This window comes from Amblyraja radiata, chromosome 39 (assembly GCF_010909765.2).
Source record: "Amblyraja radiata isolate CabotCenter1 chromosome 39, sAmbRad1.1.pri, whole genome shotgun sequence".
Taxonomy (NCBI): Eukaryota; Metazoa; Chordata; class Chondrichthyes; order Rajiformes; family Rajidae; genus Amblyraja; species Amblyraja radiata.
Window position 1 is genome coordinate 4,454,911 of NC_045994.1, and position 17,170 is coordinate 4,472,080.

General features: G+C 48.9%; 1 protein-coding gene across 1 annotated transcript; it reads right to left on the bottom strand.

The window, feature by feature from the left end:
- Nucleotides 1–275: 275 nt before the first annotated feature.
- On the bottom strand, nucleotides 276–14,454 carry LOC116967421 (lysoplasmalogenase-like protein TMEM86A). The gene is made up of 3 exons (XM_033013976.1): nucleotides 14,125–14,454; nucleotides 4,957–5,221; nucleotides 276–1,030 (listed from the first exon to the last, which is right to left on the bottom strand). The coding sequence occupies exons 1-3, from the start codon at nucleotides 14,158–14,160 to the stop codon at nucleotides 621–623; spliced, it is 711 nt and encodes a 236-aa protein (XP_032869867.1). The 5' UTR covers nucleotides 14,161–14,454; the 3' UTR covers nucleotides 276–620.
- Between the last annotated feature and the right edge of the window lie 2,716 nt (nucleotides 14,455–17,170).

Here is a 17,170-nt window from a genome sequence, read left to right on the forward strand (position 1 = left end):
CCTCCACCTTCTTCTCCCCCGGAGTCACCGACATTCTCCACCTTGGTAGATGCGGGGGGAGAAGGGAGAAGGGAGGCGGCAGCGGTGGAGGAGAGAGCGGCAGAGTGGACAGAGCGATGGGAGGAGGAGGTGGCAGAGAAAGCAACGGCATGATGGCAAGATGCAGCAGGTGAGAGGGGAGGGAGCCCCATGTTGACCGAGCCCGCCCTGTCAGTACCGGCGGCCTGATGAAACCTCTGTCCCGGGGGCTACAACATGAACTGCAACAACAGCCATTGGTTCATTATAACGAGGATTTACTGAATATCTGTAACTCAATGGTGGTGAATCTGTGGATTTCTTTGCCACAGAAGGCTGTGGAGGCCAAGTCAGTGGATAATTTTAAAGCAGAGATTGATAGATTCTTGATTAGTGCGGGTGTCAGGGGTTATGGGGGAGGAGGCAGGAGAATGGGGTTAGGAGGGAGAGATAGATCAGCCATGACTGAATGGTGGAGTCGACTTGATGGGCCGAATGGCCTAATTCTGCCCCAAACACTTATGATCTAATGGTGTTTGCTGAATAATGCCAAAACCTCCTCAGTGGAACAATCTCCATCACAGTAACTAAACAGGGGCGATCTAGTCAATCTTTTCATTCTCCTTCACTATGCCCAGGGTAATGAACAGTTGTGCCATGTAGTAAGTGCCCATCACGATGGGATTCTGAAAGGGCACGGTGAAACACAGCAGGTTGGTGGCCAGGACAAAGTCTGACACCATAAAGAGCCAGGCTCCCATTGCCCCGGTCACTCGTGGTGGCGGCCTGTGGCTGCAGAAGAGTACGGGAGCGTTGGCCCGCCAGGACATGAGGCCGATCAGGGAACAGTAGCAGCACAGCAGGAGCACCTGGTAGATGGTGGAGCAGGTGCTGAGGAAAGTCAAGCCCAGCATCACCGCCACGCCGATCACGCCTCCTGCCTTCATGTTCAGCGGCTCGAAGCCAAAGGCCCAGGTGTAGAGACAGTGAGCCAGGGCAAACATGGCCGCACCTGCGGTGTGGAAGAGACAACGTTAGTCACACAGCCCCACCTCTTACCCCGAAGAGAGACACGAAAATCTGGAGCTACTCAGGCAGCATCTTTGGAGAGAAGGAATAGCTGACGTTTCGGGTCAAGACCCTTCTTCAGACTGGTCAGGGATAAGGGAAATGAGAGATATAGGCGATGATGTAGAGAGATAAAGAACAATGAAAGAAAAATATGCAAAAAAAAGTAACTGCTGAAGGAAACAGGCCATTGTTAGCTGTTTGTTGGGTGAAAACAAGAAGCTGGTGCGACTAGGGTGGGGGAGGGATAGAGAGAGAGGGAATGCCGGGGCTACTTGAAGTTAGAGAAATCAATATTCAGACACAATATTCAGGAGCCTGCTGGATCTACCATCGTAACTCCCCTTCCCATTCCCACTCTGACCTCTCTGTCCTGGGCCTCCTCCATTGCCAATGTGACGCCACAGGCAAACTAGAGGAACAGCACCTCATATTCCACTTGGGTAGCTTACAACCCAGCGGTATGAAAATTGAAATAGATAACAGACAATAGACAATAGGTGCAGGAGTAGGCCATTCAGCCCTTCGAGCCAGCACCGCCATTCAATGTGATCATGGCTGATCATCCACAATCAGTACCCCGTTCCTGCCTTCTCCCCATATCCCCTGACTCCGCTATCTTTAAGAGCCCTATCCAGCTCTTTCTTGAAAGTATCCAGAGAACCGGTCTCCACTGCCCTCTGAGGCACAGAATTCCACAGACACACAACTCTCTGTGAGAAAAAGTGTTTCCTCGTCTCCGTTCTAAATGGCTTACCCCTTATTCTTAAACCGTGGCCCCTGGTTCTGGATTTCCCCCAACATCAGGAACTGCCTCTAGCGTGTCCAAACCCTTAATAATCTTATATGTTTCAATAAGATTACCTCTCATCCTTCTAAACTCTACGGTATACAATCCCAGCCGCTCCATTCTCCCAGTATATGACAGTTCCGCCATCCCGGGAATTAACCTTGTAAACCTTCCTCAAATTAGGGGACCAAAACGGCACACAATACTCTAGGTGTGGTCTCACTAGGGCCCTGTACAACTGCAGAAGGATCTCTTTGTTCCGATACTCCTCTTGATATAAAGGCCAACATGCCATTCACTTTCTTCACTGCCTGCTGTACCTGCATGCTTACTTTCATTGACTGATGAACAAGGACTCCCAGATCCCGTTGTACTTCCCCTTTTCCCAACTTGACACCATTTAGATAGTAATCTGCCTTCCTGTTTTTGCTACCAAAGTGGATAACCTCACATTTATCCACATTAAACTGCATCTGCCAAGCATCTGCCCACTCCCCCAACCTGTCCAAGTCACCCTGCATCCTCATAAATCTCCAATTTCAAGTAATACCCCTCCCTGCGCGCTTTCTCTTTTTCTGTGACCCTCCCCCACCACAGTGCTCATCCATTTCTCTTGCCATGATGGGCCGAAGGGCACATTCCTATGCTGTCTGTCAGGGTCTCTATCCGAAACGTCACCCATTCCTCCTACCCAGAGATGCTGCCTGCCCCGCTGAGTTCCTGGTGGCGGCGCGACTCGTTGCAGCGGCTCCTACAGCCTGTCTGTCTTTTTTTTTATTTTTGTCTAGTTAAATGTAGTGTTTGTGTTTTTTTAAATGTGTATATGTGGGGGGGGGGGGGGGGGGCGGGGGGAAACCGTTTAAAATCTCTTCCCTGTTCGGGAGACCCGACCTTTTCCCTGTCGGGTCTCCGTTGTCGTTGGGGCCTAGCACCGTGGAGCGGCCTCCAACCTGAACGACCCGGGGGCTCGGGAGACTGCGGAGGTGCGGACTACTCACCATCGTGGGGCTGGCCGGCCTCGGAACGTGGAGAGCGGTGGTGACTCGCTGCTGCGACTCGACTCCTGGGGCTCGGAGGCTCCAGCAACGCAGCCGCAGGTCCGGTGGACTGGGACATCGGGAGCTCGCGGGTCCGGGGGGAGAGAGAGACCACTTCCCGGAGCTCCCGCAACGCGACTTCTCCAGCCCGTGTCGCGGGGTTGGAACGACCCGGACCGGGACCGTACATCACCTGGTGCGGCTTCATGGCCGTGGGACTCACCGTCGCACGCTGGGGCTCCGACCTTGTACTTTCAGACCGGGAGCGGGGCCGTAAATCGCCCCGCGCGGCCTAAAATGGCCGTGGGACTTATCATCACCCGCCTGGGGCTTGGACATCGGGAGAGAAATTGAGAGCAGGGGAGAGAAAAGACTTTGCCTTCCAACACAGTGGGTTCACTGTGATGGATGTTTGTGTGAACTTAATTGTGTGTATGTCTGTAGGACATTGTTTTTGTTTGTATGGCTGTGGAAACAAAATTTCGTTTGAGTCTCACTGGGGCTCAAATGACAATAAATTGTATTGTATTGTACTCCAGCTTTTTGTGTCTATCTTTGGTCTAAACCAACATTTGCAGTTCCTTCCGACAGGTTTGAAGAGGTGCCTGATATGAAGCTGACGAATTGACTGCAAGAAAAAGTTGGACCCAAGTACGTTCTCCCCGTGACCTGCGTGGGTTTTCTCCGAGATCTTCGGATTCCTCCCACACTCCAAACACGTGCAGGTTTGTAGGTTAATTGGCTTGATGTAAATGTAAATTGTCCCTAGTGTGTGTAGGATAGTGTTAATGTCCGGGGATCACTGGTCGGTGCGGACTCGCCTGTTTCCGCGCTGTATCTCTAAACTAAACTAAAAGTTGTCGTGGATCCCAGATCGGCTGTTACTATTCCGGGACGTCCCACTGTGCACGTACACAACCACAATAACGCCGTAACCTTCCATCTCTCTTCCCGTACTGTGTAAGGATCTCAGAGTACAGTAAACCCCCATTATAACAGACCATAGCAGGGGGGGGGGGGGGGCGGGACTGGTGGCTATTATTGTCCCCCATAACTAAGTGTAATATCTGGCATTTCATATTTAGTGTAGTTTAGTTGGAGATACAGTGTGGAAACATGCCTTTCGGCCCGCAGGTTGATCAGCGGTCACCGCGCATTAACGCTATCCTACACACACTGGGGACTATTTACAATTACACCAAGCCAACTAGCCTACAAACCTGTACATCGTTGGTGTGTGTGATAAACCGGAGCACCTGGCGAAAACCCACATGGTCACGGGGAGAACGTACAAACTCCGTAATGACAGCACCCGTAGTCAGGATCGAACCAGAGTCTCTGGCACTGTAAGGCAGCAACCCTACCACCGTGCCACCCCTATTTTTATGTGCAGAGACCCACCAATAAAACTTAGACTGAACAGGGACTGCACTGACAGAGGAGCCTTTTTTCAGCTCAATCATGAAATCAAAGCCTTACCTGCCCTAAGCTACAAGGTCTCAATACAGCAATACAGGCGGTGGTGGTGGCGACAGGCGGGGCTGAGGAAGCTGTGTGGGCCAGGGGTGGTGTCAGAAGGTGGGGACAGGCAGAGAGAGGTGCAGGAGGAACCAGGCAGAGAGAGAAGTGAGGGCTTAGGATGGCATCGGCAGTCATGGCAGAGGATCTGTCCAGATACGGCTGAGGAACCAGTGGGGCATGGGGTCGGTAGGCATGGCCAAGGATCCAGGCAGAGAGGCGGTGTGGGCTTGGGGTGGCGTCCAGCAGATATGGCAGAGAAACCTGCCAAAGCTGCTGTCGCTAGGTATGGCAGTGGTGGTGTGGGCAGATAAGGCCGAGGAAGTGTTGCTGGGCATGGCATAGATACCAGCCAGAGAGGTGGTGTGGGCTTGGGGTGGCAACGGCAGATGTGGCAGAGGAATCTGCTGTCCCAGTGTCGACAGAGGATCCTGGCAGACGCTCCCTGGCGGTGAATTTCGGCAGGTCTGTCCGTTATAACCGAAACCCGCTATATAACAAGCTCTGTAAAAACCGAGGGCTTACCGACAATGAAGATCTTTGTATTGTTCATGAGCAGAAGCACATCTCCTGCTGCTGAGAAGAGGAGAGCGAGGAGCAATCTCTGAACCCTGCGGCGTTTACTGATGAAGTCTTTCCCATGATTCAGAATAAAGACACACAGGCAGATGAGTGGCAGGATTTTGCTCAATCCTTTCACCCAAAGTGGTGCCGAGGGAATCGAATTGACGATTGTGTAGATGCAGACAGCCATAAAGAAAGGAAGCAACCTTCTGAAATCATTGTTATCCTGCAGACAGAGAGAACAAGCAATGACTACAACATAATTAACTCTTTCCTGCTCCCACACAATCCCCTCAACCATTTACTTCAGGTTAGAGATACAGCGCGGGAACAGGCTCCTCGGCCCACCGGGCCCGCGCCGACCAGCGATCCCCGCACATTAACACTATCCTACACACACTCGGGACAATTTTTTTACACATACGTCAAGCCAATTAACCTACAAACCTGTACGTCTTTGGAGTGTGGGAGGAAAGCAAATATCTCGGTGAAAACCCACGCAGGTCATGGGGAGAACATACAAACTCCGTACAGAGAGCACCCATAGTTGGAATCGAACCCAGGTCTCTGGCGCTGCAAGGCAGCAACTCTACCACTGCGCCACCGTGCTGTTTACTTTAGTTTAGTTTATTATTGTCATGTGGACCGAGGTACAGTGAAAAGCTTTTTGCCACGAACTTACCAGTCAAAGGTCTCCTGATCAATAGATCATGAGGTGGATGGGAGGTCAGGACCGCAGTCTAGTTGGTGAGAGGATGGCTTAATTGTCTGATAACATCTGGGAAGAAACTGTCCCTGCATCTGGAGGTGTGTGTTTTCACACTTCTGTACCTTTTGCCTGATGGGAGAGGGGAGAAGAGGGACAGCTCTTCAAGCCCTCTCGTCGGGATGATGGAAACTCCGGCGTCGGGACAGATCGGAACCTCCGTGGCATGGAGCTCCCAAGTCGGCCGCTTCTTACCGGAGACCGCTACTTCACGGTGTTAAAGTCCGCAGGCCCCGCGGTCGGAGTACTTCCACAATGATCCTCGGCAAAGGATCGCCCACTCCACGATGGTATGCCCGTGCCGCGCTTGCGGCTTGAAGCAATGGGCCGGTCTCCAGGAAAGGCCGCACCAATCCAGTTGTTAGGCCGCAAAAGGGGGGAAGGAGAAAGATCACATCTCCGTCGAGGTAAGTGACTGAAAACAGTTTCCCCCTATCCCCCCCACGCCCCCACATAAAAACATACCGACAAGCATTAAAACGTACAATTTAGACACACTAAAAATAACAAAAAAAGTCAAAATAATACACAGGCTGCAAGCGAGGCTGCAAGCGAGGCTGCAAGCGAGGCTGCAAGCGAGGCTGCAAGCGAGGCTGCAAGCGAGGCTGCCATCTCGGCACCACTCTGTGGTCTTGGACGGAACTGTTCCCAAACCAGGTTGTGATGTATCCCGACAACATGCTCTTTGGCACATCTGTAGAAGTTGGTGAGGATTGTTGGATATGTATTCCATTGGCACTCATGTTAAAGCAATTTAGTATCCTAATGGCCCTATCCCACGGTGCAAGTTCATTCCAAGAGCTCTCCCGAGTTTGCCCTGATTCGAACTCGGAGATTTACGGTAATGGCCACTCGTCGGTACTCGGGGCTCTCCTGGACATTTTTCAACATGTTGAAAAATCTTCACGAGTCTTCCCGAGCTTACCTGCCGTTAGCGAGTCTTCCCGAGTACCTGCCGTTAGCGTTACGAGCCGCTAAGAGACGTCCCCGAGCTCCGACGTACCCGCTATGTTCATTATCCGTGCTTACCACGAGTTTGATTTTTTTTTAAACTCGGGAACGCTCTTGGAATGAACTCATACCGTGGGACAGGGCCATTAATGTTTCAGACCCAAACATATTGAGACTACATTGTTATTCCAGAGAGGACAGAATTGCTGGAGTAACTCAGAGGACCAGGCAGCATCTCAGGAGAATGTTCAGTCTCAAGAAGGGTGCCAATCCAAAACGTCATCTATCCATGGACTTGCTGCTTAATCCATTGAGTTCCTCCAGAAATGTGTTTCCTTTTGTGTAAGTCAGCACCTGTTATTCCAGGCATTAGAGGGATATGGGTGAAACTGGGCAGATAGGACTAGTGTAGATGGGGCATTTTGGTTGTCGTGGGCAAGCTGGGCCTTAGGGCCTCCTTCTGTGCTGTATTTCTCTATGACAATTTAGTTTAGAGATACAGCGCTGAAGCAGGCCCTTTGGCCCACCAAGGCCGAGCCGAGCCGCAATCCCCGCTCATTAACACCATCCGACACACACTCTGGACCATTTACAATTTTACAAAGCCAATTAGCCTACAAACCTGTACGTTTTTGGAGTCTGGGAGGAAACCGGAGCACCCGGAGAAAACCCACACAGGTCACAAGGAGAACGTACAAACTCCGTACAGGCAGCACCCATAGTCAGAATCGAACCCGGGTCTCCGGTGCTGTAAGGCCATGCTAGACTCTATGATTGTCCATGCCTGTCAAAATCTTAATATTGAATTGAATTTGAATTGAATCCCTTTATTGTGCAATATTTTGCAAACCTGCCATTTACTCCATCTCTTCCTTTCTCCTCATTCTCTGAAATGTCTGTTCACCCATCTCATTCCTTGTTGTTTATCTTTCTATTTGTCTCGATTCTGTCGATTATTCTCTGCTTATGTTACCTGTACTGCAAGCCCAGCCAATGATCTCACCAATGATATCTCCTCAGATATCTATTAATTCTTCCCCCCCTCACATTCCCCCACCCACCCCACCCGCCCCCGCTCAACTTAAACCTTCGGTCTAACCACTGTTTAATACAATTATATCTTAGCCACCTTGCTTTGCTAATTAATGCCTGACTAATGAAGGCCAACTTCCCACGTGTCTGAACCACATTATCTCTCTGCGCTGCCACCATCAAGGACATTTCCACGTACACTAATGTTCATCTTTACCTCGCTACCTCCAAGGGTCAGACCCTTCATGGCTCATGTCCGACCCTCATGAGTGTCCCCAAAATGCAGTACCTTGCACTTACCTGGATTTAACTCAATTTGCCATTTCCCAGTCCATTTCACCAACACCGGGGTGCAGCAGTAGCACCAGAGGCACGGGATGGATTCTGACTATGGGTGCTGTGTGTACGGAGTTTGTACATCCTCCCCATGACCTGCATGGGTTTTCTCTGGGATCTTCGGTTTTCTCCCACACTCCAAAGACGTACAGGTTTGTAGGTTAATTGGCTTTGGTAAAAGTTGTAAATTGTCCCTAGCATGTAGGATAGTGCTAGTGTATGGGGTGATCGCTGGGCAGCACAGACTCAATGGGCCAAAGGGTCTGTTTCCGCACTGTATCTCTAAAGTCTAAAGTCTAAAGATCTGTTCTTAACTCTTGCCTGTCAGATCTGGCATAAAGGAAGATTGTTTGTGATTGTCAGATGTAAACGATCTTAGCCTCAGTGTATCAGTGTGGGTGTTTCTCAGGCAATGTCCTGGTCCCGCCATCGTAATGACCCACCTCTTCAGTTTAGTTTATTGTCACGTGTACCGAGGTATTGTGAAAACCGTTTGTTGCGTGCTATCCTGTCAGCGGAAAGACAATACATGATTACAATCGAGCCGTTTACAGTGCAATAACGTAAGGGAATAAAGTTCAGTGCAAGGTAAAGCCAGTAAGGTCCGATTAAAGATAGTCCGAGGGTCACCAATGAGATAGATAGTAGTTCAGGTCCGCTCTCTAGTTGTGGTAGGATGGTTCTACCAGTTGCCTGATAACAGCTGCCCCTAAATCTGGCGGTGTGCGTTTTCTCACTTCTGTACCATTTCCAACCACCATGAAGTCAAAGGTGAGGATGTTCAATTATGTTTACCTGACAGTCCATTCCGTTCCCAACTACTCAGCGACCTCTGCGGCCAAAGCAAGCCCAAAGACAACATTCAAGGTGAAGATAGACACAAAATGCTGGAGTAACTCAGCAGGACAGGCAGCATCTCTGGAGAAAAGGAATGGGAGACGTTCCTTTATCCAGAGATATTGTCTGTCCCGCTGAGTTACTCCAGCGTTTTGTGTCTATCTTCGGTTTAAACCAGCATCTGCAGTTCCTTCCCACAACATTGAAGGTGGGCTGATTAATGACAAATAACATTAGAGGCACACAAGATCCAACAAGAACAAATCTGTCTAACCTCTTCTCCTGATGCACAATTAGATTATCAATTTCAAGTCAGTATTCTGGGGGTCACCATTGAATAGGTCCAACTAGATCATCTATTAATACAGTGACTACCAGAGAGGATCAAAGGCTGGATATTCTACTGCTGATCGTTGGTCAGCACCGACTCGGTGGGCTGAAGGGCCTGTTTCCAAGCAGTAACTCCGCTCTCCTAAGTAAATAAGGATGGTGAATCTGCGGGATTCTCTGCCACAGAAGGCCGCAGAGGCCAAGTCTGTGGATATTTTTAAAGTAGTGATAGATAGATTCTTGATTAGTATTAGTATGTCATGGATTATGGGGAGAAGGCAGGAGAATGGGGTCAGGAGGCAGAGAGAGAGATCAGCCATGATAGAATGGCAGTGTAGACCTGATGGGCCGAATGGCCTAAATCTGCTCCTATTGCTTCTTATTACCTCATGAACTCTCTCTAACCTGCAGACTTGCCTTCACATCTCTCACCCTCGTGACATGAAAATTAACTGCTCCTCCATCAGCACCAATTCTAAATCTTGGAACAACCTTCCAGAAAGTTCCATGGTTGCTCTGTACAGGGTTAATGTACACTTGAGAAAATTAGGAATTAATCGAATTCAGACAGCATCACATTTTAATGGTGGAGAGTTCTTTTGTCATGGGAACTTTGTGAGCAGAGATGTACCACAGGGATCTGTGCTGGGACCTTTAGACAATAGACAATAGGTGCAGGAGTAGGCCATTCAGCTCTTTGAGCCAGCACCGCCATGTTATATTCATCATTGATTTGGATGGTTAGTTTGGTTTTGAGATTCAGCATGGAAACAGGCCCTTCGGCCCACCGCGTCCGTGCCGACCATCGATCACCCGTCACACTGGTTCTATGTTATCCCACTTCCTCATCCACTCCCTACACACCAGGGGCAATTTACAGAGGGTCGATTAACCCACAAACCCGCACGTCTTTGGGATGCGGGAGGAAGCCGGAGCACCCGGAGGAAACCCACGTGGTCACTGGGAGCACATGCAAACTCCACACAGAAAGACGCGAGGTCAGGATCAAGCCTGGGTCCCTGGCGCTGTGAGGCAGTGGTTCTACCAGCTGCGCCACTATGCTGCCTAAACTTAGAGGGGATGATTAATAAATGTGCCGGTGCTATGAAGATTAGTAGTGATGTTGATAATGGTATTGGCATTATTTACTCTTGTCACACCTAACTAAAATTGAGAGAAACTTTATTTTAGCGTGCTATCCAGTCAATTGATACCATATATGAATAGATTAGAGCCACACACAGTACAGCGAGTGGTGCAAAAGAGTAAATAAACCGAGTGGAGAGAATCGTGTTACACCTACAAAGTGTAGATGAAAAAGTGCAAGGCCCGTAACGAGGTAGGCTGGAAGTTCGGGACTACACCCTCAGCTTATGAAATGACCATTCAGTGGTCTGATAACAGGGGCAGCATGGTGGCTACAATCTACCACAGTCGCTGACTCAAAAATGCTGGCAGTGTCATCAAGGACCCACACCATCCTGGCCACACACTCATCTCTCCGCTGCCTTCAGGTAGAAGGTACAGGAGCCTGAAATCTGCAACATCCAGGTTCAGGAACAGATTCTTCCCCACAGCCATCAGACTATTAAACTCAACTGAAAACGCACTTTATATGCTTATTTATGTGTGTGTATTTCTGTATTTATTTATGCCTACTATATTCTGTTGTGCTGAAGCAAAGCAAGAATTTCATTGTCCTATCTGGGAGACATGACAATAAACTCTCTTGAATTTGACAGTTGCTGCCTTGTAATGCCAGATCCCCGCGTTAGACCCTGACTATGGGTGCTGTCTGTAAGGAGTTTGTACGTTCGCCCTGTGACCACGTGGGTTTGCTCCAGGTGCTCCTGTTTCCTCCCACATTCCAAAGACGTACAGGTTTTATACAGGTTAATTGGCTTCTGCCAATTGTTAATTGTCCGTGGTGTTTAGGATAGTGCACGTGTACGGGATTATCGCTGGTCGATGCGGGCTCGGTGGCTGAAGGGCCTGTGTCCACGCTGTATCTCTTTTGTCTAAACTCCAAACAGCATGGAAGAAGCTAAGTCTGAATACCTTTCAAACATTTTTATCCTCTGCCTCTGTGGTGGTGGGCCTGATCTCAGACAACGATGAGAAGGCCTACCGGGAGGAGGTGGCTGATCTAGCACTCTGGTGTCAGGACAACAGCCTCCTCTTGAACATCAAAAAAACTAAGGAGCTGATCGTGGACTTTAGGAGGGCACATCATCCAAGGACGTACACACCATTGAGGATAAATGGGGATACTGTGGATAGAGTGAGCGGTTTTAAATATCTGGGAGTCCACATCTCTGAGGATATGACATGGATACACACGCCACAGCACTCGTGAGTAAGGCAAGGCAGCGCCTTTACCACCTCAGGCAATTGAGGAAATTCAGAGTGTCTCCGAGGATCCTCCAGTGCTTCTACTCAGCGGCTGTGGAAAGCATCTTGTCCGGAAATATTACCATCTGGTTTGGGAATTGCTCTGCCCAGGACAAGAAAGCTCTGCAGAGAGTAGTGCGTTCGGCCGAACGCACTATGGGAACTTCACTCGCCCCCCTGCAGGAACTATACATTAGGAGGTGCAACTCCAGAGCCAATAAAATCATGGGAGACCCCTTCCACCCCTGCAACGGACTGTTCCAGCTGCTAAGGTCAGGCAAACGCCTCCGTTGCCATGCTGTGAGAACGGAGAGCTTGAGAAGGAATTTCTTCCCAGAGGCCATTCGGACTGTAAACTCCTAGCTCACCAGGGACTAACTTTACTGAACCTTTTTCCTTCCGCCCACAATATTTAATATGTAAAAGAATATGTGATTCTGTTTGTAGTTTGTTTGTTTGTTTGTTTGTTTGTCTTTTCGCACAAAGTCCGCGACCATTGCCACTTTTCATTTCACTGCACATCTCGTATGTGTATGTGACGAATAAACTTGACTTGACTTGACTTGCCTGACGGGACAGGGGAGAAGAGAAAATGACAGTGGTGTGAATGGTCATAGTCAAGAGGATGCTACTGATCAGTTATTAAGATCGGTAGAGCCATGGCAGATGAAATGTAATACTAAAAATGACCGATGTACTGATAAGTCTAGGACATGTACAATGTACCGAGCCTGAGGGAGTATTAAAAGGACCTTTGAGTACAAGGAAAGAAAAGGTTTAGAGTGATAATGGGCAAACGCAGGCAGGTGGGATTTGTGTAGATGGGGCATCTTGATCATATGGGCAGGTTGGACTGAAAGGCCCAAAGTCAATGGCTATTTTTAAGGCAGAGATAGATAGATTCTTGATTAGTACAGGTGTCAGAGGTTATGGGGAGAAGGCAGGAAAATGGGGTTGAGGAGAAGATGGCGGAGTACACTTGATGGGCTGAATGGCATAATTCTTCTCCTATCACATGATCTTATGAAAGGCCTGTTTCTGTGCTGTATGCTGCTATGACTGCATAATTCTATAGGTCTCTGAAGGTGCCATCATCCTTAGATAATGTGGTGAAGAATTAGCTGGAGCTTACAATGTGGGAGCGCGGAAGTTATGGTCAAACTTCATAAAACCTGGATTGGGCCTTAGCCGGAGTCCTGTGCAGAGTGTGCAGGAAGGAACTGTAGATGCTGGTTCATTCCGAAAATAGACACAAAATACTGGAGTAACTCAGCGCGTCAGGCAGCATCTCCGGAGAAAAGGAATGGGTGACGTTTTGGGTCGGGAACCTTCTTCAGACTGAAAGTAGAGGGGGGTGGGAACAGGAGGTAGGAAGAGGCCAGAACAAAACATGTGACTACACTGGAGATTTTCCAAGTCAAACCTGGGTCTAAAGAAGGGCCCCAACCCAAAATGCCATCTATCCATGTTCTCCAAAGATGCTGCCTGACCCGCTGAGTTACTCCAGCACACTGTAAAACGTCACCTATCCATGTTCTCCAGAGATGCTGCCTGACCTGCTGAGTTACTCCAGCACTTTGTTTCCTTTTTTGTTGCAAATCAGCACCTGCAGATCTTTGTGTTAGTGTTCACCCAGATATAACCTGGGGATAGAGCAATTCAGCATGGAGCAGAGACAGGACTGGGGTGGGCAGGGGTGACCTGACAGAGATATACAAAATTATGAAATGTCTGATAGCTTAGACCATATGAATCTATTCCCCATGGGAGAGATGTCTAAATCTAGAGGACACTGAGTTAGGATGAGAGATAGGTTGATAGGGCTTGATGGTGAATCTGTGGAATTAATTGCCACAGACGGCGGTGGAGGCCAAGTCATTGGGTATTTTTAAAGCAGAAATTATAGGATCTTGATTAATAAAGGCATCAAAGTTTAGGGGAGAATGCAGTAGAATGGGATTCAGAGGGAGAGATAGATCAGCCATGATCGAATGGCAGAGCAAACTCGATGGGCCGAATGGTCTAAATCTGCTCCCACATCTTGTGGTCTTATGGCATCTGAGGAATAATTTTTTCCCCACCCACAGTATGCTTGGAATGTGTAACAGATGGGGAGAGCAGTGGGGACAGGCTCTCTCACTATATTTAAGGAGTGTCGTGTTGGGCGTTGGTATCTCTGAGGCACAGACAGCTGCGGAACAAGAGCATAGACGCAGAATCGGCATGAAAATGCTGGGCGGACGGGCCTGTTTCTCTCCCAGACTCTCTGACTCGCATTCACGTTTGGATACATTCCACTCGTACTCGAAACCCTGCACAGATAAACATTTCACTTATCAGTCGCCTGCTAACAAGAACTCTCTAGCCCTCCCGATACAATCTTTTGCAAGTGTGCACCAAAGCAGAAAACATAAGCTTGCCAGCCTTCACAACGCCGGTTTAGTAAATTGAAAGTGGATTTAATCCACACTCTGGCTGTGACCTACCAGAGAAACAGGCAGTCCCACTTTGCAGAGGTTCATCTTGCTTTGCGAGGTCCGTTCCCGTGTCTTTAGCAGAGTTGATTTTTGTCCGCTCTTTCCCCTGGTTTGTGGGCTTACCGTGGTTGTGGTGTGGCTATGATTTAGTACGTGTGGTTATGACATTCTTATTCAAATTAACCGAAGTCAGGGGTTGGGAAAAAAAAAGTAGGAGTTGAAAGGGAAGGAAACTTGTTTGACCAGCTGAAATTCAAAAGGGTGTTTGCCTCGAGTGAATGAGCAAGTTGTGTTTACAACCAGTCACGTGACCGCTTCTTGTCAGCTGCAATCTAGATACAGCTGGGAAGCAACGGTGGCCTGTGTGTGTGTGTGTGTTGTGTACACCCTAACCAGCGTACGTGGCAGGGAACCTGTGCCGTACATTCAGCAAGGTTTGCAACCACAGGAAAACCCTTTGGCTGCTTCTCCACCTGCTTTCAGATTGCGAAAGACTTTTTGAATGCAGAGTGCCTGCTTTGCTGCCGGGAGAGCTGCTGCCTCACTGCGCCAGAGTATCCGGTTCGATCCTGACCTCGGGTCTGCTGCTTGTGTGGAGTTGCACGTTCTCCCTGTGGCCATGTTTCCCCCCCCCCCCCCCGTATATATATCCTCCCACATCGCAAAGACGAGTGGGTTTGTAGGTTGACCTGAAATGTTGGAGTAACTCAGCGAGACAGGCAGCATCTCTGGAGAAGAGGACATTTGTGTCGCTTCAGGACGAGACCCTTCTTCAGACTGAGAGTTAGGGGAGAGAGTCAGGGGAAACTAGATGTTTGAAAAGGGACAGACTACAAATCAGAGCCAGCACCGATGACTCACGAAAGGTGGAGCCCACAATGGTCCATTGTTGGCTGTGGAAGAGGTGATAACAAAGTGAAACTATTCTTGTATCTATCTTTGGTGTAAAACTAGCATCTGTAGTTCCCACACCACCTCCTCCCCAGGTACCTTCCCCTGCAACCGCAGAAGATGCAACACCTGTCCCTATACCTCCTCCCTCGACTCTGTCCACGGACCCCGACAGTCCTTTCCGATGAGGCAGAGGTTCACTTGCGCCTCCTCCAACCTCATCTACTGTATCTGCTGTTTAAGATGATGACTCTTGTACATCGGCGAGACCAAACGTAGACTGGCCGATCGTTTCGCTGAACACCTCCACTCAGCCCGCCTGAACCTACCTGCTCTCCAGGTTGCTAAACACATTAATTCTCCTTCCCATTCCCACACAGACCTTTCTGTCCTCCATTGTCAGAGTGAGGCCAAAACGCAAATTGGAGGAACAGCATCTCATATTTCACTTGGGCAGCTTGCAGCCCAGTGGTATGAATATTGATTTCTCCAACTTCAAGTAACCTCTGCATTCCCTCTCTCTCTATCCCTCCCCCACCCAAGTCACATAAGCTTCTCGTTTTTACACAACAAACAGCTAACAATGGCCTGTTTCCTTTATCATCATTACTTTTCCGCATATCTTTCATTGATTGTTCTTTATCTCTCTACATCATTGTCTATACCTCTCATTTCCCTTATCCCTAACCAGTCTGAAGAAGGGACTCGACCTGAAACGTCACCCATTCCTTCTCTCCAGAGATGCTGCCTGTCCCGCTGAGTTACTCCAGCTTTTTGTGTCTATCTTCGGTTTAAACCAGCATCTGAAGTTCCTTCCTACACATTGGGCTTGTAGGTTAATTCACCTCTGTAAATAGCCCCTGGTGTGTAGTCAAGATGAGAAAATTAGATAACATAGAATTAGTGTGAATGGGTGATCGATGGTCGGGATGGACTCGGTGGGCAGAAGGGCCTGTTTCCATGCTGGATTTTTCGTTCAATCAAAAATGAGAGGCAATCCTGTAGAGGAGATTAGTGGTACGGTGTCGCAGTTGGTAGAACTGCGCCAGTGAACCGGATTCAATCCGGACTATGGGTACGGAGTCTGAACATTCTCCCTGTGACCATGTGGGTTTCCTCTGGGTGCTCCGATTTCCTCCCACACTCCAAAGACGTGGATTTGTAGGTTAATTGGTTTCTGTAAATTGTCGCTGGTGTTTAGGATAGAATAAGTGTAGGGGGGATTCGGTGCGGCGCGGACTCGGTGGGCCGAAGGGAATATTTCCACGCTGTATCTCTAAACTGAAAGAACACCAAGTGATGTTGTCCATACGAAATCTGCTAACGTTTATGATTTATTCTTCTTCAGGATCTGGATATTGTTGGCGAGTCCATGACCTATGCTGCCAAGAAGGACATAGAAACATAGAAAATAGGTGCAGGAGTAGGCCATTCGGCCCTTCGAACCAGCACCGCCATTCAACATGATCAAGGCTGATCCTCCAAAATCAGTACCAAGAGCAGTAGGTGTATAGAAACATCAACAGCACCAGGGGTCCAGACCATCTTGACCTGGAAACATATTGCGGGCCTTTTATTGTTGCTGGGTCTAAATCCTGGAGCCCCCACCCCAAACTGCACTGTGGGCATCGGTCGGGTGGTGCTAGACTTGGTCTACTCGCTGTCCACAGGCGCCCCCTGGGGGATTTCCGGGACCGCTGGGCACCGCGGGGGATGGAATCTATCCTGAATAAGGATGGGGAAATAGTTGTTTAAGAATGTAACATTTAAGAATATATGTTTAGATTTTGTATTACGGTGGTGGGTTTGGTATTTGGTAACAATGTTTGGTGTTGTTTTGTATTGTGTATATTATTCTTGCAATAATTGAGTACATTTATTTTTGATTACAATAAATTTATTGATTACAATATATTTGTTTCTTTTTTTTAAACTGCATTGTGGGGGCAAGCTGGAGGCCCTGCAACAGCCTGGGGCTCGGCTGGACCGGGCGCCGCTCCAAGAGGCCGAGTGCGTGGATCAGACGCGGCCTGCAGCGGTGGAGCAGTGGCGGAGGACACCACGGCTACGCTTGGCCAGGCCGACCCTGCAACGCTGCCATGGCAACGGGCCTACATGGCCAGGTCAAGATCCCTGCACTTACAACAACTGGGACTTGAAAATG

Coding starts and splice junctions, on each gene's coding strand:
- LOC116967421 (XM_033013976.1), bottom strand. CDS start 14,160: ATGAACCTCTGCAAAGTGGGACTGCCTGTTTCTCTG. Junction 5,222..14,124: donor TGGGACTGCCTGTTTCTCTG/GTAGGTCACAGC, acceptor CTCTGTCTGCAG/GATAACAATGATTTCAGAAG. Junction 1,031..4,956: donor TACAAAGATCTTCATTGTCG/GTAAGCCCTCGG, acceptor TCCACACCGCAG/GTGCGGCCATGTTTGCCCTG.